The sequence below is a fragment of the Trachemys scripta genome, chromosome 4 (assembly GCF_013100865.1).
Source record: "Trachemys scripta elegans isolate TJP31775 chromosome 4, CAS_Tse_1.0, whole genome shotgun sequence".
Lineage (NCBI taxonomy): Eukaryota > Metazoa > Chordata > Testudines > Emydidae > Trachemys > Trachemys scripta.
In genome coordinates this window covers 41,107,622-41,133,037 of record NC_048301.1, presented here as the reverse complement: position 1 = coordinate 41,133,037, position 25,416 = coordinate 41,107,622, and the positions used below count along the sequence as shown (strand labels likewise).

Here is a 25,416-nt window from a genome sequence, read left to right as displayed (position 1 = left end):
AGTTTATAGAGAAGGAAGAAGCTTGCCCAAGGTTATACAGCTGGGATTAAAACATGGGCAGTCCCAGTCCACAAGATCATACTGTCCAACCACTGACCCCCTCCCCGCTCACAAGCTGCTACTACTAGTTCCTAGCTTCACTGCTGCAGTTCTAGGGTTCTCACTCAATTTCACACCAATGTACTTGGCCATGAAGGAAAAGCCTTTTCTCTATGGAGGAAAGGATCTGCACAGTTCTAGGGTTCTCCTCCCAGGTTACAGCAAACAAAGAATTTAAGCCAGTTGAACTAAGAGCTGATAACATCAAGACAAGCAGCAGCCCCCACCTCAGATAAGCCAAGGGCTGCAAGCTGCCATCTCTCTCCTGCACCCTAGAGACCTATAAACTCCTCCTACAGTAAAACAAAACTTTAAAAGGGCACTCCCAAATCCAGTAGGCACAATCACCACTTCTGAACTGCTTTAAAATGATTCAATCTTGGTAAGAAGTTTCCTGCACCAATTCTAAATAAGTTTATTGAAATCATTCTCTCCCCCAAAATATATCTGCAGGAGAGGGAGGGCAGCTCTGAGTGATGGCTGCTCACTAAAACCCATGGTACAAGCATGCAGGCAAAGACTGAGGTCCTGCCTGCATGCATTTCTGGCCTCCAAGTCATCCTCTGACTCTGGGTCCCCCTCCACATCCTTGTCCAAGATTTCCTCCTCCTGGCTCGGTCCACTCTCAACTGGCACACGAGCCAGTGAAGTATCCACAGAGGCCTTCATAGTGGGGTCACCACCGGAGTATTGTGTTCAGCTCCTTGTAGAACTAGCAGCTCATGGGCGCAGCAGCAGAGTGGTGGTTTGCCTCCCGCGTCTTGTGGTAGGCGTTCTGCAGCTCCTTCACTTTGACCCTACATTGCAATATGTCCTGGTCATGGCCCCTTTTTATCATGCATCGTGAAATCTGTCCATAGGTATAATTCCTATGGGTGGAGCACAGCTGGGACTGCACAGCCTCCTCTCCCCAAATGCTGATGAGGTCCAGCAGCTCGGCAGGCATGACCACCTGGAAAGATGTGCTGAGACCACTGCATGCATCACTGAGCAAATACCAAGGGGACTTTCAAATTTGGAAAGGAATTTACAGGGTGGGGATGATGGTTGGTCACCTGAGGGCAGGGCAGTAGAGTTCAAACCAATGACCAGAGAGGTGAGAACAGGCATTGTGGGACACCTCCCACAGGCCAATCGCAGCGCTGTAATTGCCACGGTGTTTACACTGGCACCACAGCGCTGTAGCCCCGGCGCAGAAAGCTATACGCCTCTCGGGGTGTTTTTTTTTAAAGCACTACAACTGCACAGTTTCTGCATACTAAGTGGCTTGGCAGTGGGTACACCTCAGGAATTACAGCGCAGAAACTTGCCAGGGTAGACAGGGCCTTAGTTAAACTATTTTTTTCAAAAAGACCTTTCCTAGGGTAAAATTAGTCAGCCATAGCAGAAATCTAGAGAAAGATAGTCAATGGGAACTAGAACTAATCTGTGTTGTCTCCACTGTGTCAGGAAAAGGCTATGGAGAACATGCTCTTGCAGCAGTAAGTGTGTCTGTCATGGAAACTATTACCTGTCCCAATATTTTTTGGGAGTGTATGTGTCATTTCCTTTTGTTTCCAGAGTTCCTTCGCATTTGCTCACCACTTTATGTTCCTCTTCTCCTCTTAACAAAGAAATCAAGTATGGGGTTTAGAGTTGTTACAATATTTGCTTGTAGACATGGCCCTGATATCTCTGAGTACCTTAAGAGACTCATTATGCCAATAACCTAGGAACTTCTTATGAACTCAAGAACACTCCCATAATTTCTAACTGCTTAAATCCAGTTGCTGCAGAAATATACCATTGTCCTGACAGGACCTGGCAGTCCTGTCAACACCTGTGAAAGCTATCGCTAGGCCAGATTCCTAAAAGAAGAGGGATAGAGAATGAAAGATCCCAAGCATGAGCCAGAGCTCATTTAATAGTTCCAAATTTCTCTCCTTTTCCTTTTATATTGTCTCTCTCTTTCAAAAGTAATGTGAGCGTGGCAGCTGGTTTGGAAGGCATATCATTTACTAAATGGTGAAGGGATAAGTGACTTGGGTTTTGGGGGAGGTGAAAGAATCCAGCTCTGAACATGTCCCATTTTGATGGTAAGAGTATGCTAAAAGCTGCTGTACAATCTGAATTGTCATCTAGCAAATGCAGTCAGCTACCATAAACATGCCTCCCTGGCCCAGACGAACTAGCTGATAACAAGCAACATGCACACTCACCCAAAACTCTCTAGTCTTCAGAGATAAAAGGGCCCTGAGCCTCTTCAGCACTGCAGGCCATCAGAGGATGACAGCAGAACTCTCTTGATTCCCTCACCATTTACTCCCTCCCCTCACTTTCAACAAATAAAAGATATTCTTACCCTTCTACTTCCCCCCATAGTTTTGTTTCCATAGTTTGGATTCCAGGCCCATTCATAATTCAGCAAAAAACTATGCAGAGCAAGTGTTAACGTTGCCTGGTTAACATTTGGGTCAGGAAGTGCTTAAGTTAAGGCCACATATGCAACCTTAATCATGTGCTGCTGCAAACTACTCATTATGACACAATCTTTAATTATCTCCCCACATGCTATTCTCAAATAATACCATATTATGCTATTCCCCCAACCCACAAGTTTTGTCTTCTAGTGACACTATATATAATTTAATACATGTTTTATACACATCCAGAATCCATACATCATTTATATTCAAGGTTGTAGAAGATAAATTGTCTGGTATTATTTCAGAAATACTACAGGACTACATCCTTTTAAAAAAACGCATGGAAACGCATAGACGCCAGAGTTAAGGCTGCACCTGTGGTTTCAGCTTTGGTCTTTTCTGACTTGAGTACTGAGTTGTGAAACCTTAGGTTTTTTAATTGAATTTCCAAGTTTTTCCCCCTCTCCTCCCCCCCACTTATGGGGGGTGGCGAAGAATAAAAGCCATCCAGAATCTGCTACAATTTGGCTGGGACCCCAATAGAATACTGTCCCACCCATGGTGCACACTCAGTGAGGTTCCCACAAAGTCCTCTCTCCCCTGTGTACTGTCGGAGACTCCCTGTGAAAGTCAAGCTCTGAAGGGGAGGGAACAGAAAATCTGCAGCTCCCTTGACACTTTAATATGCAGTGAATGAAACAGGACTCAACCCACCTCATTCAACATACCGGGCACCCTAATCTTTCCAAGTGTTGGTGATTTTTTGTAAAAAAAAGATTCATTTGCACTGCAACTGCACTAAGTGATATTTTCAGCAGAACACACAAAAGCATTTCTCAAGGAGGGTTACTTCTATGCCAAATTTAAACTTTCTACCTTCAGCCATTTCAGCATTAGAGCTATACAAAGAAGGCTGCACAAGAACACACCTTTTTGCCTCAAAATTTGAAAAGTCCCCCTTGGGTTGTGACCAGCTTTAGAAACAGTTCAGTGTGATTATAACTTTTTTGTTTAAAAAAAGATTAAGTTGTTTAAATAGTTGGTTAGATTCTTACATCAGTTACACTGGTTAAAATTTGGATTTCCAGAGTTCATTGAAGTCAATGGAATTACTCCAGATATATACTTGTGTAACTTACCTATTAGACTCTAAGCCAGTGTCTTTGAAGTTAAGCTCTGCAACCTTAGTTTTAGCTGTGATTACCCAATACTTTGCACTTAGTTGCATTAGTTTTGAATGCCTTAAGTTTTCCAGTGGGTTTCTCCCTAAGTACCAACTTTCAGTCTTTCCCCTTTTGTGTATTTCCAGCCGTGACTATGTTGAGCCAATCAGGCATAGGAATAGAAGCTCACAGGCAAAGGATTATATGGATTTGTTTGTTTGTGAATACAGAAACCCCCGTTATAAAGAAGTTAAAATAAAAGTATTACAGCAATTAATGCAATCGTTAGATGGGAACTTTTGCACAATTACCTTTACCCCACCAAACAATGCCACCCCAAAACCAATATAAGTTGGGGAAAGAGGTACTTTATAAACATACAAGAATGACTGCAACTATGGCCTAGACCAGTGGTTCTCAAACATTTGTAGTGGTGACCCCTTTCACACAGCAAGCCTCTGAGTGTGACCCCCTTATAGCTAAAACTACTTTTTTTTATATTTAACATTATAATAAATGCTGGAGGTGAAGCAGGGTTTGGGGGTGGGAGGCTGACAGCTGTGACCCCCTGAGGTGTCACAACCCCGTTTGAGAACCCCTGGCCTAGACCAACAAAGGGACTTAAGATTGTTGCAACACTTAACTTTTAGACATCTAGAAAATCACTGGAACAATGGGATCCACAAACCCTGAGTCAAGCACCATATACAATGAACAGGGAGTGTGACACCTAAGAATTGATCCACAAAAGCCAGCAAGCTACTGCAAGGAGCTGCCTAAGGCAGCCAATGGGAGATGCTGATGAGGAAGGTGTGTCCTAAGGACTTCCCCTCTCACAGAGTTTGGCACCTAAATCCCAGCTGCAGGGAGGCACCTAGCTCTGCCTGTAATCCACAGCTGGGAACCCCTCTCCTGGAGTCAGGTAGCCTAGGTGCCTAAGCTGTTTCTTGTGAGAATGAGTGAAGTGGGTATCTAACTCTGCAAAAAACAGCTGGGGAGGAAAAGGGAAAGAGGAGGAGGCTGGCAGCCCCAGGCTCCCTTGTAATTTTTATCCCAGTGGTCAGGGTACTGACCTAGGATGTTGCAGACCCTGGTTCAATTTCCTCCTCTGTCTTATGAGAAAAAAGAAGAACAGGAGTACTTGTGGCACCTTAGAGACTAACAAATTTATTAGAGCATAAGCTTTCGTGGACTACAGCCCACTTCTTCGGATGCATATAGAATGGAACATATAATGAGGAGATATATATATACACACATACAGAGAGCATAAACAGGTGGGAGTTGTGCCAGCAATGCCCCTCTGCCATGTACATTGGCCAAACCGGACAGTCTCTACGCAAAAGAATTAATGGACACAAATCTGACATCAGGAATCAAAATACTCAAAAACCAGTGGGAGAACACTTTAACCTGTCTGGTCATTCAGTGACAGACCTGCGGGTGGCTATATTACAACAGAAAAACTTCAAAAACAGACTCCAAAGAGAGACTGCAGAGCTAGAATTGATATGCAAACTAGACACAATCAACTCCGGTTTGAATAAGGACTGGGAATGGCTGAGCCATTACAAACGTTGACTCTATCTCCCCTTGTAAGTACTCTCACACTTCTTATCACACTGTCTGTACTCGGCTAGCTTGATTATCACTTCAAAAGCTTTTTTTCTCTTAATTAATTGGCCTCTCAGAGTTGGTAAGACAACTCCCACCTGTTTATGCTCTCTGTATGTGTGTATATATATCTCCTCATTATATGTTCCATTCTATATGCATCCGAAGAAGTGGGCTGTAGTCCACGAAAGCTTATGCTCTAATAAATTTGTTAGTCTCTAAGGTGCCACAAGTACTCCTGTTCTTCTTTTTGCGGATACAGACTAACACGGCTGTTACTCTGAAACTTGTCTTATGAGAAGGGATCTGAACAGAGATCTTCCACCTCTCAGGTAAGTGCCATGGCCTCTGGACTATGGAATGATTCTCACTCTCTCTGGCCCAATCCATATTTAATTAAAGTGGACCGGCTTCAATCGGAGAGATTGGGCTATTCTGATGCGATCTCTCATAGTTCAGTGGTTAGGACACACTTCCTCAATGTGGATTGCACTGCACTTAGGAGTGAGACAATGAGGCAGTAGTTCACAGGCCCAGTGGCAGAAACAGGTACCTGGGAAACTTCTTCAATGGAAGTTTAAGCACTGAGTGTAGGCGGCAGCTGAGTGGGGACATTATGGACTGCAGTGGTGCCTAAAACTGGGACTCAAGTGCCTAAGTCCTTTTGTGGATCTGCCCCTACAATCCTACTCCCACACAACAGATTTCTGGACAGCTCGCACACAAATGGACAATAGAATCCTACTCACCCACTTCCCACATCAGGATAATAATGGGTCCAGTCACCCACAGGTAATCAAACATCACTCCCAACAGAATGGGGTGAGAGGAAAAGGACATACAAGTACAGTTCTCTCTTACCCCTCTGTAAAGATAACATGGGAGCCCAATAACGGAGGTCTGGCTGCCGAGACAACCTGAAGGTTGGACATAGGCTCTAGGAACCAGCAATAGCGTCTCCTACTTTCAGAAGAAAGGTTCGTGGGTTAAGCTCACGTTTTAGAAGCTCAAGTTTTAGAAGCTGTTTTAGAACAGTTCAAATGAGCTATGCCAGAATGGCATCAGGGGTTGGGGCTTTTGGTGGCCTGTTTGATGTGAATGCCTAGTTTACACAGATTATCAGCTAGGCCCAACCTCTCCCCACTTCTTGCCATGATCCTTGCACAGCTAACACCCTACCCTACCCAAACCCTCTTCCACACAGCTAGCTAACAAAATCTCATGGTCCAAAGTGTAATCAGGCCCCTAAAGGAGAAGGGGCTCTGCCCTCAGGAGCCCCAGCAGCCACTTTTACATGCATTTTTTCTGAAATTATAAAATTTTATTTTTCAAGTAAGATGTTTAAGAAAATAAAGAATTAAAAACACAAACCTCTCCAATGCATTATTCAAAACAATCCAGTTAAAGTTATTTCAAGCTTCTCACCCTCCTTCCCCCAGAAAACCTGGCTAAGACAGTCTCAGCCCCAGAAGAGGAGTTTAAGGGTGGAGAACTCTTCTGCTAACATTCTTCTCATAACTCATTGATAAATACTGAGCACCAACAGTCAGGTCATGCTGAGGAATCTGACCTGCAGGGTCCAGCACCAAAAAAAACGCAAAAGAACTAGCAACGAGCCACTGCTGACTGGTGAATATATCAAAAACACACATGACAATAAGGCTACAATGGGATCCAAGAACTGAAGCTTTGGCTCCAAACCACAGACAGAAGAGCAGCTCCTATCAGCTCACCTCCCTTTATAGGGTAGACTCCAGAACAGGGCAATAATATGCACACACACAATAACATGTTTGGCCAGGAGGACATCTGAACTGTCCTGAGCCTTGACTACTATATTTTGCAGACCAGTGAAGTGCCTACTAAAAGAAAGAGGAAGCAGCTATTCCTCCACTTCCTCTGGCACCCTTCTCTCTTTAGCATTGTTCTGGGAGAAACTATGACCACAGCCCCTCAGCACTCTCACATTCTTATCAGTCCAGAGCTGTCCACTGTTCCTCTTGCATGAAACTCTTAGGAAGGGCCTTGGCAAATCCTTCTCTATCACATATAGGTGTCAAGGGAGGTACTAGGAACTGTTCTGAGATGGTCAGGAAGGCAGAGAGGGAGCCTTTCCAAGGATCTCAGATTTCTGCTGTGGCAATTCCAGAGCTTTCTATGATGGTTCTGAAGAACCAGTACCTCCATATCACACTGATCCTTGTGTCAGACCTTATTGGTAAAATGGTCTCATAACGATAGAAAGCTCCCTACAGAAAGTTATTGAAACTTCAAACTCTCACTCTGCTGATGTGTGTGCTGGGTGCAGACCTGGGTGAACCAGATAGAAACTCTCTTTAGGTATCCCTAGGTAAAGGCTACTTCAATTCCATTTCTGAGCAATCATCAAGCCCAGTCCTGTCTTAAGTTACAGTTGGCACAAGGGATGCTTGGGTGAATCCAAGGGGAATGCATTCCCTACACTGTTGCTGGGAAATTAAAAAGAATCACCATTTTGGTGTGGTAGATGATGATTGGGAGCACCGCCTGCTGTTTGGCAGCAAGAAGCCAACTAAAAAAAAAGCCCACACGAGTCTCAAAACTGCACCTGCTCTTTCCCAGATCACTGAGGAGCGGCACACAGAGACAAGTAAATAAGCAGAAATCATGTTGATTCCTGCAGTGTAAGAACATCACAGCTAGAATGTCTGCCAGATGTAGCAGGACCAAATAGGTAAGGAAGTTAAGTGCCCGGGTCCCTTTAAGAGCTAGTGCAGCCAGAGAACAACTGGGCATCAGCCAGTAATGGAGTCCCATGGAGTAGCAATACAGGAAAGGGCTCAACCTCCCTGGCCCCCTCATGCTCCTGTTACATGGGGAGTGCAGGGGAAATGGAAAGGAAGTTTCCTGTGAGCCAATTGAGGCTCTGAATGCACAATTTCTGTATTCTGCATTCAGTCTAGCTCGACCCACACAATCCCCATCTCTCAGGCACTGGAGATCTCCAAGCCAAAGCTAGCCAGCAGACAGAGGTGATCAGATGAGCAAAAGGGATTAGGTAAGCCATTTGCCAACCACAGGACATCTTCGGAGAGCAGGGAGAGGCGGCCAAGCAGCTTCAGGGCTCCATCTCGATATAGCCTGCGACCTGGCAAGGGAATGGGAAGGACATGTCAGACGAAGACTGGAGCTTCGTGCTCAAACTCTTGCACAGACACAAGGCAGCTAGAATATGCTGCAGTCCGGAAAGCAAGGGTGTGTCCACACAGACAGCCTATACAAAACAACATGTCCCTCTTCATGCCTGGATACTATAGCAACAAGCACCCAAGACTGCTACTGATATATGGATTCATGCTCTGGCACACACAGGAGCTGCAAACACACACTGCAGTCATCATGCAGCTGCTCACAGGGAAGCTTTTGCTAGTTGCACTCAAATTCCCCAAGGTGAATGTGGGCCTCTACTTGAATAGACTTGTGTACCACTGCTATGAAACTGGTGTGCCTTAACCATGTCAGCCCAATGAGCCACTGGCTCGGGGGAAACAAAATTTGACTTGTGAAGACTCTTCGCACTCTATTCCCATCCCCAAAGAGCCCACGCTGATCGATCTGGGCCTCAGAGGGAGTGGGAGCTGATGCAGTTACTTGCAGAACCTCATCAACTCAACTCCTTCTTCAAACAGTGTGACGCTTGCAGGGGGTATCACTGGGAGGCGAAGTGAGGTGCCTCCTACAGATGGACTATGCTGCCTTGAAGGATACAAACTACCAGGCCAGAGGAGCCCAGATCTCAATGCCAACTGCCTGGTGGGGCTGTTCCAGAGCATATGCTAGGTGAACTCAAGGCAAAGTGTTGGGCACCAAGAAAGTAACATTCCATTCTACTTTGATTTTGCCTTAAAAACTATGGCCAGGACAGGCAGAACTATTGTATCTTTTCAATAGCATGAAATAGAGATTGTCATCCCAGCTGGGGAAGACAGCATTTCCCCACAGTACATCACTCAGTCCCTACTGGCCACAGATCCCTGGAAATGGCATGCTGCCACACCCAGCAGCCCACTCCTGCCATGGTGGAGACACTCTGCCCACCATTTTGCTGTACCACACAGCTCCCTCCTAGCACATTGGGGATAAGCGCTCAGGAGGCCCCATGTTGCCACACTCACCCCCTTCGTTCCCATTCTCAATGGGCTCTGCCGAGTAGAAGATATAATCAACTGTAGCTCCAAGGCCCATGGGCATGGTTGTGACCTCAGGGCGACCTCTCTGGGGCAAGAAGTGACTATAGGCAGAAGTCAGATTAAGGTCATGCCGGATAACACCTGGAGACCTGCAGAGAAGAAACAGCTCCCCCATTCCCTCACATGGGAGAGGGGATGCAAAGCTCAGTGCTGGAATCTAAGCAAACTAAGCCACCTTCCTGATGCAGCTGTTTATAGATTATTTCTACACGTATTTTTCAATATATTTTAATGCTCATATAAGTGAGGGACTATTAATATCAATTCTACTAAGACACTGAGTGGACAGGGGCTCCCTCACCACCAACATACAGTTCTGCCAACGCACTGCATTCCTGACCTGCAGCACCAACCCTAGTGCAGCCTGGTATGGATCTGGCCAGCTGTAGACAGATTTTTCTAATTCTTTCCCATCCCTGCTGTGTTCTTTTTCTAGCCTGGGAGAAGAGACCATGGAATTATTTAAACCTTGACATTAATTTAGCTTCCTGTGCCCATTTTCCAAGCACCCCACCATGGCCACTCCAAGGAGGGGTGCCACTAGTTTTACAGGGCCCAGCTGAAGTCTCCCTCCCTTCAGGTTACCTTGGGAAGAAGAGCTCTGGATCAGGATCATTCACCATGGTGAGATGCTTGGGCCAATGTGCAGGACGGTCTAAAAAGAAGCAGAGAGATTCCAATTTGACATGCCACTGGGCCTGGAGCAGCTTGTTCATTTTGAGTTTGAAAGTTCCCCCCAGGAAGGTCTCTTATTCCAGCCCCAAGAATCCCTCTTTATCCTAAACATGGCCGTCTGGATAGGCACCCTTAGGAGTGATAGTACATGCTGCAAAGTCAGGGCAACGTTCCAAAGCTGAATGCAAACTGTCCTGGTCTCAGACAGGAGACCTAGGTACAGCGGTGCTGAAAGAGTAACAAGTTGATACCAGGCCAAAAACAAAGCCTAACCCCTCCCCCAAAAAAGTCAGTGGGCCGATCCCAGCAACAAATTAGTGTAACCAACTTATCCAGGTCAATCAGCTCCTGTGCCTAGAGCTTTGGACATTACCACTGCCCAGAGGCTGATCCCTGTGGCCCTGTACTACAACCTCTGCTGTCAGAGAAACACAGACAGTCAGCATTGGGATCATGAAATGGGTTGCCAGCCCAGAGGAGGTGGGGAATGAGGAGAACAGAACCAAACAAGTCAAAAGGCCCAGAGATGAGAAGAGGTTCTGCTTCTCTAGTAGCAGATCTAATGCCAGCTTGTGGTCACCCACTGATGCCAACCCACATTAGCACAGAGGCAGCTCAGGTGCCACCATGGATTTCTTCCAGTGGAGCTGGAAGCGCAGAAGGAATGGAAAAATACCTGCCCCTCTCCAAAACAAAGGGAGGACAGAAAATAGACTGACCCCTCTCTTCCATTCCTCCACACAGGGGGTAAAACACATAAATCAGCAAATCAAGACTTGCTATACAAGGAGCAGGTCAGTAGCTGAGAGCTGCTGCTGAGCCCTTATGGAATCCACTTATGCCCACAGGAGTATGATTCAATGGTGGGCTCCCACCTTCCCCAATCCTAGCCTTTTCTGGGACTCATCCAGCCAATAACGAGCCAAGACTGGTCTCCACTTGTTGGCTTCAAGTCTTGCCAAAGGCAGCTCATGCCTGCAGAAAAGATGTTGGAGTAGGGAGAACTTGCTCCAGTACCTGGTTTAACATCTGTCACACCCTTCCACAGAATCAGATGTGTAGGTCGTTCACAGGCAGCATCACAGAAACGGAACTGAAGCAGGAAGTTCCGGCTGTACTTGCGTCTGTCTGCAGAGCAGAGCCAGTTCAAAGGAAGGAAATAACCAAGAAGTCAGCTCTCTCTTTAGGTTTCCATGCCAAAAATACTACCAGAGTACATGAATGATGGGTACAATATAAGAACCTGAATATAGAATAGACATGGTGATAGAAGAGGAAGAGACAATCTAAACTGCAGCCCAGCTACTCTAATACCTATTGCTGATGCACCCATCACTCTGGTATCTGGGGGTTCCACAAATTAAGAGCTTCCCCTTCCCCAAAAATGGTCTACAGTGGCAAGATACCAGTCAATTTCTAAGGCATTTGGGGTGTTTATGACACAGGGAAACCCCTGCTTGAAGGGGGGAAAAGAGATATGGGTTCAGCCTGATTTCTAGGGAGTTCATATCCACTGAGCTTCCACCAAGAACACCCTGGCCTGGGCTTCATATGCTGAAGCATCTCTGGAAAGCAGAGTGAGAGCCTAAGTGGGCTCTACACCCCATAGCGCTTTGAAGAAAAAGACAAGGCCCTGCAAGCTTACCCCAAATATGACTATGATATGTGAAGTACTGTGGGACATTCAGCTTCCAGCAAGTGCAGGAAGATGGCAGAAACCCAGGCTGAGATGAGTTGTGGGGCATACAAGTGATACAGTTCAAATCAGGTACTCTGAGAGGAGAGAATCCTTGTCAAGGAGAGTGCCTGGTGCAGCACATTCCCCAGTTCTGCCCTGGAGGTTGTGCCAATGTCCTGCCAAGAGTGGAGACTGCAGATCAATGAGAGGGAGCAAGACCCACACAATAATCATCTTCGTTGAGCCCACGTACACACCACAGCTCACCTGATTTCTTTGGCTGGCAAAGAGAGACATATTGACAGTTTTCCGTTATACCCAGACTGCTGGGCCAGAGTGGGGTCTGCAGCTTCCGCTGGTGCAGCTGCTGGGAGAAGTCTTCCTGTCCAGAAACCTGCATAAAGGCAGCATGGTAGAGGTGAGGGGAACAAAGCACCAGGAGGAAATGGTTAAAGCGAGGCCAGCAACATGCACAGGCACAACACACTCAGAGAGAATACACAGCACCCACACCGAGCCAAGCCCCAGCACAACCACTTGCACAGAATAAGTATCATGTAAATCTGTGGTGCAGCTACTAGCTGGGGAACATGTAGTAAAAAGGAGGGGGCGAGTGATCAGAGACACAACTACATAAATACTCCACTCCCTGCAATACAAAGAGCTGCTCCATGCCATTCCCTATCTACACCTACCTTCCAGGCTGGCATCCCATGGTAGGAGAGCTGACCATTCCGGATGAACTTGTACAATGGAGAATCAGGCACAGCGTTCAGGTCTCCACACAAGATGACAGGACAGTAGATGCCATCAACAGTTTTCGCAATCTTGTCAACCTCTGCTAGGAGCAAGGCCATCTGTGCAAGTTTGATATCTCCTCGGCGGGGATTATACAGCACATGAGTGTTAGCCACACACAGGGGGCTTGTTGCTTTCTGACCTACACCCTCTGGGAGTAGAGGTTGCAGCAGCAGCACCAGACCCACATTGTCTCTGTTTAGGATGTCCAGGCCAGGCCGGAAGTATTCTACAGGGCTGGCACTGATCAGCTGGAACCTGCTGTGCTTGTAGCAAACTGCGCAGCCATCTGTCTTTTTTCCTGTTCTCCGTTTGTATAAGCACACAAAGCCTGAAAAGAAACCACCACCCATCAGGAGGGCCCAAATGACCAGAAGCCTCAGCTCCTCTTTAGTGAGATGTAGAAAAGCATAGGAAATCTGTTTTGCGGGGTTTAAACAGCACAACCTCCCACTACTCCCCTTGGTAGACTGTTCTATAGTCCAGCAGACCTCACTGGCAGGAAGATTTTCCTAATACCCAGTTTGAATTTTCCTCTTGCTCATTTTCAGCCCATACTTCTAGTTATGCCCTCAGGGATGCTCTAATCAATCTCTCTTCCTCTGGCTCATGCCCTTGTAGGCAGTACTGTCTTGTTAGCCATCATGTACCATCAAATCTCTTTTGTTTTCTCTATATAAACCAGGCCTCTGATGAGTTTTGTTGCTTTCATCTGCCAATCTGGGGAAGAATCAATCACAACAGGAACAGGACAAAAATTGAAGAGGTGCAGATAGCTTCAGAAATGTGGCCATCAAAACCTGGGGTGGGGACTACTTCTGTAAACAGAAGTATAGCTCTGGAGATATCAACATGGAGTTTTCTCAGCAAGTCTCAACCTAACCTATAGAAAAGAGAGGGACATACCCATCATCCTGAATGTTGGCTCCAGCTGTTCCCAGTAGTGATTCTCCTGCACTTCCTGGAGACACAGAACCTGCAAGGAAGGCAGAGATCTAGCTCACTCCACCATTGTTTGGCTTTTGGGGGGGGGGCGGGGGGAAGGGGAGAGGAGAGGAGTTGTGACAGTGAGGGAAGAGAGGGAAAAACAGTTTCCCACACTTAACCCCGTCACCAAGAAATGCTATCTAAGCAACTTTTCCTCCAGCTAGAGCACTGGCTCTCAACCTTTCCAGACTACTGTACCCCTTTGAGGAGTCTGATTTGTCTTGCGTACCCCAAGTTTCACGTCACATAAAAACTACTTGCTTACAAAATCAGTCATAAGAAATGCAAGTGTCACTGCACACTATTACTAAAAAATTGCTGACTTTCTCATTTTTACCATATAATTATAAAATAAATAAATCGGAATATAAATATTGTACTTACATTTCAGTGTATAGTGTACAGAGCAGTATAAACAAATCATTGTCTATGAAATTTTAGTTTGTACTGACTTTGCTAGGGCTTTTTATGTAGCCTGTTGTAAAACTAGGCAAATATCCAGATGAGTTAATGTACCCCTGGAAGTCCTCTGCCACCCCCAGGGGTACACATACCCTTGGTTAAGAACCACTGAGACAGAGCATGCTCTATGACTTCTGAAGCGCATACTTCTCCTTCAGTTACCCAGTGGGAATGCAAGAGTGAAATAAAATTCACTTCTCATCCTTAGTGGTGAGCACACTTCTTCCTCAGCATGCTAAACTAGCCTAAGGAATGCAGAAGCAAGCAAGGAACAGGAAGTCCACCCCCATGTAGGCCTCATCTCTGGGCTTGTTCCAGATTGCCCTATAGGCTCTGACTCCTCCCCACGGACTGCAGCAGGCTGTCCTACTCCTACTTCTATTAGGAAAAGTTGAGCCCCTACAATCAAAGAATAGATCCTAGTAAGGTTATAGGAGCCAGTGGGCACATACCCAAGGACCCTAATAACCCCAGAGGCACTGGCTTCACACCCCAAAAACTCTGGTGATAGCTGACATGAAAGAGCCTGGGTAGTACTCACATCAGGGTCCCAGTGCTGGATCTCCTGCAAGAGGTTTGGGAGACGATAGCTCCAGTCCAGGATATCTGGTTGGCAATGCAGGTAGAGATCAGGGCTCTGCTCCACCAGGTCCTGGGCCAGAATGTTGTAAGACATGACTCGGAATTCAAACAGAGGCCCATTCTCTGAGCCCAGCTCTGGAACAGCAGGCTGGGTAGAGAGCTCCTCCCAGTCCCTCCATAAAATCTCTATATGTAAAAGAGAGGAAGACAGGTCAGGTCAGATATATGCTGGGTATCTTTCCCTGTCCTATTTCCTGGAATGCTCCTGCTAGCTGGGACATAGGGATTAGCTGTTCTCTTGTTCCCTAAATCTGGACATCTTGAACTCTAAATGGGCCCTTGGATGATTTTCTTTGATTAACTTGAATAGCTGCCACCAGGGATGGAATGGCAGGGTCCTAATGGGGAGAAAATGTTTTGGAAAAACTCAACCATTCTTTGGAGGCCATCTCCAGTATGAAGTGAGCACCTATGTTAACTTCACAGGAATTGTGATTAGCAACACTAGTCAACCCAATAATGCCAGAAGCCTTGCCTTTCCATCAGCAAAAATTACTTTTATCATTTTCATTACCAGATGCAATCATCCTGGCATGGAAAGATGCAGCCTATGCCTAACAGAAGCAAGTACAGACATACTCAGCTCACCCAGGATTTAGCATCCACATGCAGGGAGATCAGAAAGTTTTGTTACACTACCTCATCCCAATTTAGCACCACACACTCAGAATCAAACAAGATTGTATTACTACTGACCGTGGTAAGATCTCTCTGCTGGAAAAGGCTGGAATTGTCCTGTATCATAAAAGGGCCAGGCTGTGGCCTCCACTGGCACTATCTCTGTGTCACGCGCTAAGCTCCAGCCCAGCACAGCAGTATCTTCAGCCCTGGAAAGGGAGGATGAAGGGGTGCAGCCACTAATCTGGTGATCGGTCTGTGTCCTTACAGCTGACCATGCTGCAATGCCCACCATAGCCACACTTTCCTCTTCTGGTAATTTTGCCAGTGTGACCGCAACATGTTCCTTTGGTCCTAGAGACATTAAGGTATGTAGCTCATCATGTTGCTGATCACTGCACCATGTGACCTCTGAAGCCACACCCAAATTGCTGAGGCTGGTCATCAATAATTCCGAGCCTTCCAGCCAGTCACTAGTCAGTGTGGCTGACACCTTCCCCACTGCTGGAGCAGTCTCACTGCTGTGTAGCCCACCAGCTTCCTCCTCCAGCTGCTGCTGCAGCAGGGCTTCCTCCTCTTCTGGGACTGACCTCCTGCTGGGCACAGAAGAGATGCCCCCTACCTGGGCGGTCGGGCTCTTCTCCAGAAGCACGTTCTTTCGACACGTAAAGAAAGCATCTGTCAAAAATTCAATACAAGACAATGGTTAAAATCCATGGCTCTCTTCACTTATTCGCTCATTTAGGCTAGAGAAATCAGTTACTATTTGGTGCAACAGAACGATTTGAATGTATCAACAGCACAGACTAGCTTCTCAAAAAAGGTGCATAGTTATAGTGCTGAGTAATTAAGGCTGCCTCTTGGACCATATTCTGACTTTAGTTATGCCGGTACAATGCCATTGACTTCAGTGAGGTGGTGCTGGTTTAACGGACAGTAAAATTTAGGCTGGTTTTATATTATCATTTATACAGTGCAATAAGTGGTCAGCAGAGCAGCATCTATGCTATTGTACTGGCCCTTCTTTGGCATCTTCCATACAAACACAAATACATTGAGCCACATGGGGCAGAGACATCAGGAAGAAGTTCTAGCAGCTGACCTTTGGAATCGGTGAATTTTCAGGAAATGAACAAGGGTCCTCAGCTGGCAGCATATTTAGATATCAGGAATTTCCATAATTGTAGACACCCAATATAGAAGATCCATTCCACATTGAATTGTCTTTTCAAATGCATATAAGAAAAGGAGTGGAGAGACCAACACAGGAAGCACAAACACGGAAGTTAAAGATGGAAAAGCCCCATTAGGGAAAACACTAACATGAAAGAAACTATGGTCTGAGAATAGGAAGACCATGATATTCACTCAGTGGGTGACTGACATCTGTAATGGGCCAAATACTTCAGTGCACGCTCAACACAAGAACATACTAGTTTCACTAGTATCTCCCCTTTATACTCTTCAAGATGATAAAAGCATGTGTGTTTTTGCTAATATCTCTGTGCAATCATGTCCCCATTACTGATTAGCATATTGTGTTCTCTGCAAATCATTCATTTTCTTCTCCTGTTCCTTGCTCACTTTGTACACCCTGTAATGGAAGGTCACCCTGGATAACAGCACGCAAGAGTCAGCAATATCACTATAAGCTTTTACTGGCATTTTCTAAGTCAAAATATTTTGTATGTGTGAGAAGCAAAGCACTGACACAAAGAGACATATTCCCTGTATCAGTATATATCAGTATTTCTAATATGCTCAACACTGTCTTATCTAGGCACACCATTAGAATTTCTAGTAATAATAAGAACTAAGTATTATTATAATGAACAAGTGTGTAAGTCTGATTACAGAAAGGTCATTACAGTCACTGCTAAGCAGGTCATAGTGATCATTATGAACGTTAATTCATGCTGTGAGGATCTGGAAGAGCCCATCTCTCTTAGAATACCTTCTGCAATCCTGTTTAGAAACCGAGTTATATATGTATTACCAGAGATGGATGGTAAAGAGGAGGCATCCATCTCTCCCAGAGTCTGCTTACAAACCAATCATTATGTACCTAGCAATAGCAGAGGGCTGGGGGATTTCCCTTCAAGTTGTGAGGAACCCCACCCAATATTTGTCAGTATTTCAGCAGTATCCCAACCCCACATCCTGCTCCTCTGGCCATAGAGGGATAAATGGAGCTCTCACCATGTAAACACCATCTAACTGAGATGGTCAGAGGAGTCATTACACAGGGAAGATGGGGCCAGAAAAGATCCCTCCTCCCCACAAATCCCCCAGAAGTGGAGGATAGCCTCAGATGCCATCATGATTGCACACTGGCGCATCAGCATAGCACTGAAGTACTGGCAGCACCCAGAAAGCTACAGAGAGACTTTACTGTAGACACAAAGTTCTATCTGTGAACCACCTGGGGATACTTTGGGTGAAAGGTGCTACAGAAATACAGTTTTTTAATCTAATGATATTGATTCCCCAATCCTAACTCAGGACTACACTGGGAGCCTTTGCATGATCTGTAAATAGGATAAACCTTGAAATCCCATTTTAAGAGGCAAAAACAGGGGATTGAGGGCTTAATGACCACTTACTCATCAAAAGAACTTGGCAGCCACTTGATTAGCAAGTATCTCAACACAAGACTATTACACAAGTGCTCTCATCTACCTTGTCTATAAGTGTCCTATAAGATCATAAATGGCTAAAACCTTCCAACCCAAAAGACCACCTTTACCCTATGTCATACTGCTGCAATCATATTCAGTGGAGGCACTGAAGCCCCCATATTTCACAGGTGTTAGCAGGGCATTTAGAACTTGCTCCCCTCCCACCCTTCTTTTGAAACAGTTTGACTCTTGCTCTTTAGAAGAGAGGTGACAATTAAGAGGGCGATGAGTGTGTGTTTTTCATTATTAGTCTATCTTTAACCTGGATATTGCTCATTGAAGATTGAGGAGTGGGAATGGCTAAGAGAAATGAATGGAACTACAAATCAGAGTTTGTCTATGTATAAATGCTATTCCAAAAAAAGGTAGGGTGTGAATTTAGAATGGATTAGGTATTTCAGAGTAACTGCATATGTAGACAAGCGCTTATAAAAATGTATTTTTAAGTATTCTCAAGGTACTTAGCTTCGGATGCATCCTATTTTATTTTATTTTGATGGGGGAGGATGTATAAAGTGAAAGGAAAAAAAATAATTAAAATATAATAATTTTCTAAAGACATTTCCCCTTGAAATTGTTTGCTTTAAGTACATTCCCCCAAGAAGAATGTTCTACTGCAGTGGTCCCCCAACTTTTCGCCTCATACCCCCCCTCTTACCCCTGTCCACACACCACCACTCCTGAACTGGGAGCGAGGCTGTGGCTCTAGGAGGTGGGGGACACGGATATGCGTAAGGGGGCTGAGGCTGGAGCCACAGCTGTGGGTGAGAGTGGAGCCTCAACCAGCAGCTGTGGCCAAGAGCTGAACCCAAGATGTAGGGCTGGCAGACAGGACCCCAGTCATGGGGCCGGCAGCCGGAAGCAGATTCCCAGACATGGGGTTGAGAGTGGAGCCCCGGGTGCAGGGTTGGCAGCTGATCCCCAGGCATGGGGCCAGCAGCCAGAGCCAGGAGTGGAGCTGAGTGGCACTTTCTCCCCAACCCTTGCGGGAGCTGGCCCTGGCCCCAGTTGCAAGCCCCCCAAATGTTCCCCCGTGCTCTGCAGATGGGGGACCTCTGCTCTATTGCTAGTAGTCAGCACTAGCCTGGAGGAGCCCATCTCTCCTGTAGATGCACTGCTATTTTTTTTAGCAATCAGATTTGGAGTTTCCTGAGATCTGGAGGAGCTGCTCTTCCCTATACACAATGGTCAGAGCTGGGAGGAGGACCTAGAGATGGTCTCACCTGACCACTCCACCAAGCCTCCACTCTTTTTTAAACCCTCCTCTGATTAGCTATATAATTAGATGACTGAGAATCTTGACTCCTTTAAAACAAACAGAGAGAGAGAGAGAAATTGAGTAATTGTTCAGCCAGTTCTAGAGCACAGCTTCAGATGCCTCTCAGCCCTGCCTCCATCTGCCTAGAGCCCAAGCTCCTCAGGGCAGGGGCCTTGTCTTCTGATGTGAAAGCACTTAGATCACTGCTAAGCAGCTCTTAAATTACAGAGGGAGGGCTGGGAAGTGGGCCCCTTACCAGTTTTAGGGCCTACCTCACTTCTATTTAATGCCCCCCTTTAGTCTCACTACTGTTTAAATTAAAGCAAGATATACCTGACATTCAGGGCCCCCCTACTTCCCCTCCCCCCATAATTTTAGCACTGTTGCAAGGCCTATATAAACAATAACAATCAGGCCTGGGGCTATCCAAAATGGCCTGGGGGAAGTTGGTCTCCTCGGGGTTCCTCGGTCTACCCAGAGTTCCTCGGTGAGAGCTGGGGGAGGTACCCAAGAGGGCCTGGGAGAGCCAGTCTCTCTCGGAAACATTGGTGAGCTGGGTGTCCCTTGAGAAGGCATGTCACCCCAGGAGCTGAGGTGGGTGAGCCTCGGGGGGTAGGGGAGGCCTATCACCCCAGGCCCGAGACCTGAGGGTGGTCCCTCCAGGGGAGCAGGGGAGGCCTGTCACCTGAGGCCCAGGAGCTGAGGGGGGGGGCCCCCCCCAGGGGCATAGAGGAGGCCTGTCACTCGAGGCCCAAGAGGGGTCACCCCGGGGGGGTAGGGGAGCCCTGTCACCTGAGGCCCAGGAGCTGAGGGGGGTCACCCCGGGGGGGTAGGGGAGCCCTGTCACCTGAGGCCCAGGAGCTGAGGGGGATCGCCCTGGGGGGGTAGGGGAGCCCTGTCACCTGAGGCCCAGGAGCTGAGGGGGATCGCCCTGGGGGGGTAGGGGAGCCCTGTCACCTGAGGCCCAGGAGCTGAGGGGGATCGCCCTGGGGGGCTGTCACCTCGGGCCCGAGGTGATCTAATTGCTCCACGTCCCGCCGGTCGGGGTGGGCTGCAGGAGTGTCCGCAGGACCCGTGCTGCGAGTTGCACCCCTGGGCGCAGGCAGTAGCCTGCCGCAGTCCGCACGCCGGGGCCGGGGCCTCACGGGCCGTGGGAGGGGCAGGGGGGCTGTTACCTCGGAGGACGCGGAGGAGCCGCGCCGCGGGCAGCAGCAGGTAGCAGAGCACGGTGCAGATCATGCCGCCCAGCCCGATCCTCTCCCAGCCTCTGCCCACGTGCCAGCCCGGCTCCGCCTCAACAACAACTTTATTGGGAGCCGCCGGCGGCCCGGCCTGGCCTTGGCACAGCGCTGCCTCGCGCCCCCCGCATGGCCTCAGCCCGCCCATCCTGGGGCTGGAGGGAGAAGGGTCCCGGAGACCGAGCGCGGCGGGGAGCAGAGCTGGGGGGATGAGGCTTGTAAACTTCCCCAGGAGCTCCTGGCCGCCTCCTCTCTCAGCCCCGCGTCCCCACCCTGTGTGTATGAGTCTGCGTTGTGAAGCTGTGCTGTGTGTGATCCCGTTTGGGTATCCGCTCATCTCACACCTAGGTTACCACTCAAGTTCCTAAACAGAGGATGCTGCACCAGCGGGAGGGGAGGGTACAGTTGGGGTGTGTGGGAGGGGTGTGTGTACTGGGAGGGGCATTGGGGTGGCACTGGAGGGGGGGTGTGTGTACAGGGAGGGTATTTGGGGGGTGCCTGTGGCTGCACTTTCAAGGTGGTGGGCAGTGTCGTGCTCCTTATCACAATGGTAGGGCGATTGGTGCAGGCCTGGGATACAGCACCAGCCTTCAGTCAGCACCTCCTTGCAGGCCTATCCCCCTCCCTGTCACTCTGGCCCCATCACCCCTTCTAGCTGGGCTCTGAGGCCCCACTTCAGGGCAGTTAGCCCGGTGGAGAGGCGCTTGGTGGCTCTGCTTATTTGGCAGGCCAGGATCTGGCAGCTGAGTATGCAGAGGAGGGACCAATCGGGGCATGGAGATGGCTCGTTCTGAGTGACAACATCCAATCCACAAGGAAAAATCCTGGACATTTCCTCTTATTTGAAAAATCTGCCTGGACAGAGATCGGTGGACCAAAAAAGAGGCCATGTCTGGGAAAACCCGGACATATGGTAACCCTAATTATACCTGCTCAGAGCTGTGTGTGGTGTCCCATGGAGGAAATCAGTCAGGAGCAGCATATATTACACTCATCTGGGCTGTATAGTACATTGCCTTAATAGTGCTGGATGTTTATCAAAACTAGGCCTAAACAAGAATTCCATCAATTCCAAATGGGCCCTGAATTCACATACCTAACCACCTTTTTGACTCACATTGGCCAATGCATTACAAAATTAAATTAATGGAGATATCCTATCTCCTAGAACTGGAAGGGACCTTGAAAGGTCATTGAGTCCAGCCCTCTGCCTTCACTAGCAGGACCAAGTCCTATTTTTGCCCCAGATCCCTAAGGGGCCCCCTCAAGGATTCAACTCACAACCCTGGGTTTGGCAGGCCAATACTCAAACCACTGAGCTATCCCTCCCCCCAAAAGATTGTAATATCTGCTGCATCTAATCCATCCAGTAAGGTGTGTGCAGAACAAGACATCAAGACCATGATGATGCACTAAAGAAAATCCTAGAATGCCCCCATATCAAACAGGGTCAAGATCAATTTTTTTTAAATCTACTTAAAAGTCTTTGGACATGTATTTTCAAACATATGAGCATGTTGTCCTTCAACCCTTCCTTTAATAGAAGACTGACTGAAGCCCTCTAAACTCAGAGCTATATAGAATCAAACAGACCCAGCTGGTCATGATCACATTGTAGCCCATGAAAGTTGAAGCCTGTCACATATTGAAACCAGATAGTTTCATCTGGAAAGAGAAGAGTTTGAACATTTTACTACATTCATCATTATGACCATGTTAAAAATCTGAAACCAAACTGTCAGATAAAATTGAGTACCAATATGCCCTCTTACTCCAAGTATACTTGTGATGTCTTATACACAAGTAGTAATACACAGAACTGGAAAGACTAAATCTGCTGACTGTATCTCCAAACATCCATTAAAACCAAACCCATCACTTGCTGATGAGCACATTAATCATATCTCCATCAAAAACAACTCTGAAACCTCTAGCCAAAATGGATATTGCTGACATGTTAACAGGACCTGCACTGACGGCTGCAAGATGGTTCATAAGACAAAATGATTGGTGATCTGTAGAGTATTTTCAAAATAATTTTGTTTCAAAACCACAGAGCAAAATTTACCTTCCATTAATTTACCTAAGGTACTTATATGGCCCCCATTACCATCTCAACACCTCACAGTCTTTACTGTATTTATCACAACACTGCTGTGAGGAAGGGACATTACTATTATCCTATTTTACCAGTGAGGCACAGACAAAGTGACTTGTCTAAGGTCATACAGGAAATCTGTGACAGAGCAGGTAACTGAACTGAGGTCTCATAAGTCTTAGACTAGCGTCCTAACTACTGGACTGTTCCTCTTTGTTCAGCTACAGATATGGAAGGTGATGTTACTAATAGCTCAGAGGCAGCAGGCTATTGAAACAGCAAATGATAATTACTTGGGCATTTTTAAAACAAAGTCGATCTTTGAGAGAAGAGTTATAGTATCCAAGAACCAACCAACATTGGGACAATCACAGTGAAACATGTGAGGACTGTTAACTAGTGTCACAAGGAATATTAATTAGTACCACAAGCAAACAAATGTCTGAGCTACCAAAATTGTAATGCCTGCACTAGAAAAAATATTCACAAACAACAAAACATACAATGGGCCTACATTTCAAGGTCAAAACTTCCATTGGCTTACGCAACATTTTACTCTTCTGCACCAAAGTATAACCCTGTTTGAACTCTGACAACTGGAATGGTTGAGAGATTTATGTAAAATATGGGTAAACAAAACTACCAAAGTGTCTAAGATAGCCAATTCTTTGGGGCAGGGACTTTTTTTTTATATCTATATAGCACTTAGCAATCTGTGTGTGCTATATACATTGTGAAACCTCTATGAGAAACTATCTTTATTGGGCTACCTCCTGTAGTGGAAGACTGCCCCTAAATGTACTGAGTATAGTTCTCCTCCACCTTTATCAAAAAAGCCTCCTTTGTTAAGAAAATGATTTTTGTCAACCTTTTGAGTGGTCCCCTAACACTGTAAATAAATAAATAAATAAAAAGCACTGATCCAATTCCTTTGACAATTCAATGGAGCCTCAACTTTGGCATCAGTTAAGATTGCTTGGATAAATAATAAATACCTGGGTTTGGGGCACTTTTAGGTGTTTATATCTTTACAGAGCACATCTGTATACAGTAGGCAAGATGCAATTACTCAAGTTGGAATCTGTTCAGGACATGGGGACTAATAAACCAACTTTTGCAAAAAGTGCTGAGAGTTCTTTAAAGACTACAAATGGTCATGACTGAATTTCTCATCTGAAAATGTACCAGGCTGGGATATTGATTCACTAGTGACTCTGAGGGGTGAGCACCCCTTACCAGCTTATTAGCACCACTTTCTGAAACACTTACCCAAATGCTGACCGGTTCTGATCCTACTTAGTGGGATCTGATGCACTCAAAGACTGATGTAACATGACTGCAGGATATCCCGTTGTAAGTTTCATCTATCTTGAGTCATAATGTATAGATGAGGTCACGGAATGCTTGAGAAGAAATGAAAGAGGGGCCTTGCAAAAACTTCCCACACGACCCTGGCAGCCCCAGTGACTGGGAAATGTGACCTTCCTGTTCAGAAACAGTATAAATCAAGATTACAAATTGTATAGATGACACCCTTGCTCCTGGAGGTTCTGTGATTGATAATTAGAGTCGGGTGGCTGTGACAGGGGTTTTGTGTGAGGGTGTCAGAGATGACTGTAAACTACTAATTCGCAGAGGAGAAAAAGCAAAGTAACAAGCAGCATTCTCAGTGTGGTGACAAGGACACGCCACCATGGAGCATGAGTTTTCTGACTCTGAGGAGGATGAAGGTGGGATTTTTAGTTAATACATTGTTTTTAAAATAATCTAAGGAAAACCACCAGAACCCCCACAGGTGTTACCACTGCTATAAGAGGGCTCCATATACATGTAAGACTCCCACTTCCCACCCAAACTGAGCAATTAGGCAGCCATTGGTAAAAATCTGGAGCCTGCTGAAGTAAACCGGGATGTATAGTGCGTGTACACTTAGGTAAAAACATAGGAGCTGCCATATTGGAGCAAACCAATGGTCTATCTAGTCTGGGATCTTGCTAACAGCTGTGGTCAAGGTCTGATCTTTCAGAGGAAAATAAAACGCTCTAGAATAGGTCTGGGGAAGAGCTAGGTCTTAGGAGATACTGAGCACCCTCAACTACCATTGACGTCAATAACTTATGTTCTTATGTAGAGTGCTTGCAGGATTAGGCTCTAGTTATGCAGTGGCTGTCATTGAATGTGACATGGCAGGGATAGGGGGACAAAATACTTTACTGACCCTCCTGTTGGCCATCATGCTTATACTCTGAAGCATTAAGGTCTGTATCCCTTTGTAGTATTATGACCCAAATTCCTAGCGGAGTATAGTTGCTCATATTTAATTTCTTCAGTAAGACTCACACTTGGATGATTTTTGGCCATAGTATAATGAAGTTTTGGCTTTATAACTTAATTATTGTAAAAATTTTCTTTATTTAAAATGTACAAGTAATTGAGCCATTGTTACTATAAACCACGATTAAATAGTTACGGAAGTGCGAAGCATTCATACTAACACACATAAAGTTTCCATACAGATGTTAAACAAATCTTATCATAAACGGTATTTGTGACCTTTAAAAGTTCCTTTGTGTTTGGTCAACATCTTATAATTATCTATGTATTTATTTTGTTCAAATTCAAAAAACAGTAATATATATATTTTAAAATCGACTTGATCCTTCTGTAAGGCTGGCTGTCATTTTTTTTCTATTGGAAGTATTTTACATACTTTATTTCCTATACCACTAATGTTGGGGGATCTGTACTTTTCTAAAAGTGAACGATCATGCATC

General features: G+C 46.2%; 1 protein-coding gene across 4 annotated transcripts; it reads right to left on the bottom strand.

Moving 5' to 3' along the window:
* Positions 1-1,630: 1,630 nt before the first annotated feature.
* Positions 1,631-20,811, bottom strand: ANGEL1 (angel homolog 1). Of its 4 annotated transcripts, none has more exons than XM_034768463.1 (11): positions 20,482-20,807; positions 15,449-16,048; positions 14,652-14,878; positions 13,568-13,637; positions 12,559-12,992; positions 12,131-12,257; positions 11,203-11,313; positions 10,096-10,165; positions 9,436-9,551; positions 5,569-8,408; positions 1,631-4,775 (listed from the first exon to the last, which is right to left on the bottom strand). In XM_034768463.1, the coding sequence occupies exons 1-10, from the start codon at positions 20,690-20,692 to the stop codon at positions 8,248-8,250; spliced, it is 2,127 nt and encodes a 708-aa protein (XP_034624354.1). In that variant the 5' UTR covers positions 20,693-20,807; the 3' UTR covers positions 1,631-4,775; positions 5,569-8,247. The 4 variants fall into 4 exon arrangements, with proteins under 4 accessions (XP_034624354.1, XP_034624353.1, XP_034624355.1 ...); XM_034768462.1 differs by having other exon boundaries at positions 9,436-9,599; positions 20,482-20,805; XM_034768464.1 differs by lacking the exons at positions 1,631-4,775; positions 5,569-8,408 and having other exon boundaries at positions 9,440-9,628; positions 20,482-20,809.
* Between the last annotated feature and the right edge of the window lie 4,605 nt (positions 20,812-25,416).

Bases quoted from the DNA above. Each gene is read 5' to 3' on its own strand.
- ANGEL1 (XM_034768462.1), bottom strand. From the start codon at position 20,692: ATGGGCGGGCTGAGGCCATGCGGGGGGCGCGAGGCAGCGCTGTGCCAA. The intron at 16,049-20,481 runs GTAACAGCCCCC...AATTTTTGACAG, and splicing joins GCTCCTCCGCGTCCTCCGAG to ATGCTTTCTTTACGTGTCGA. The intron at 12,258-12,558 runs GTAGGTGTAGAT...GCCTTTATGCAG, and splicing joins ATGGGATGCCAGCCTGGAAG to GTTTCTGGACAGGAAGACTT.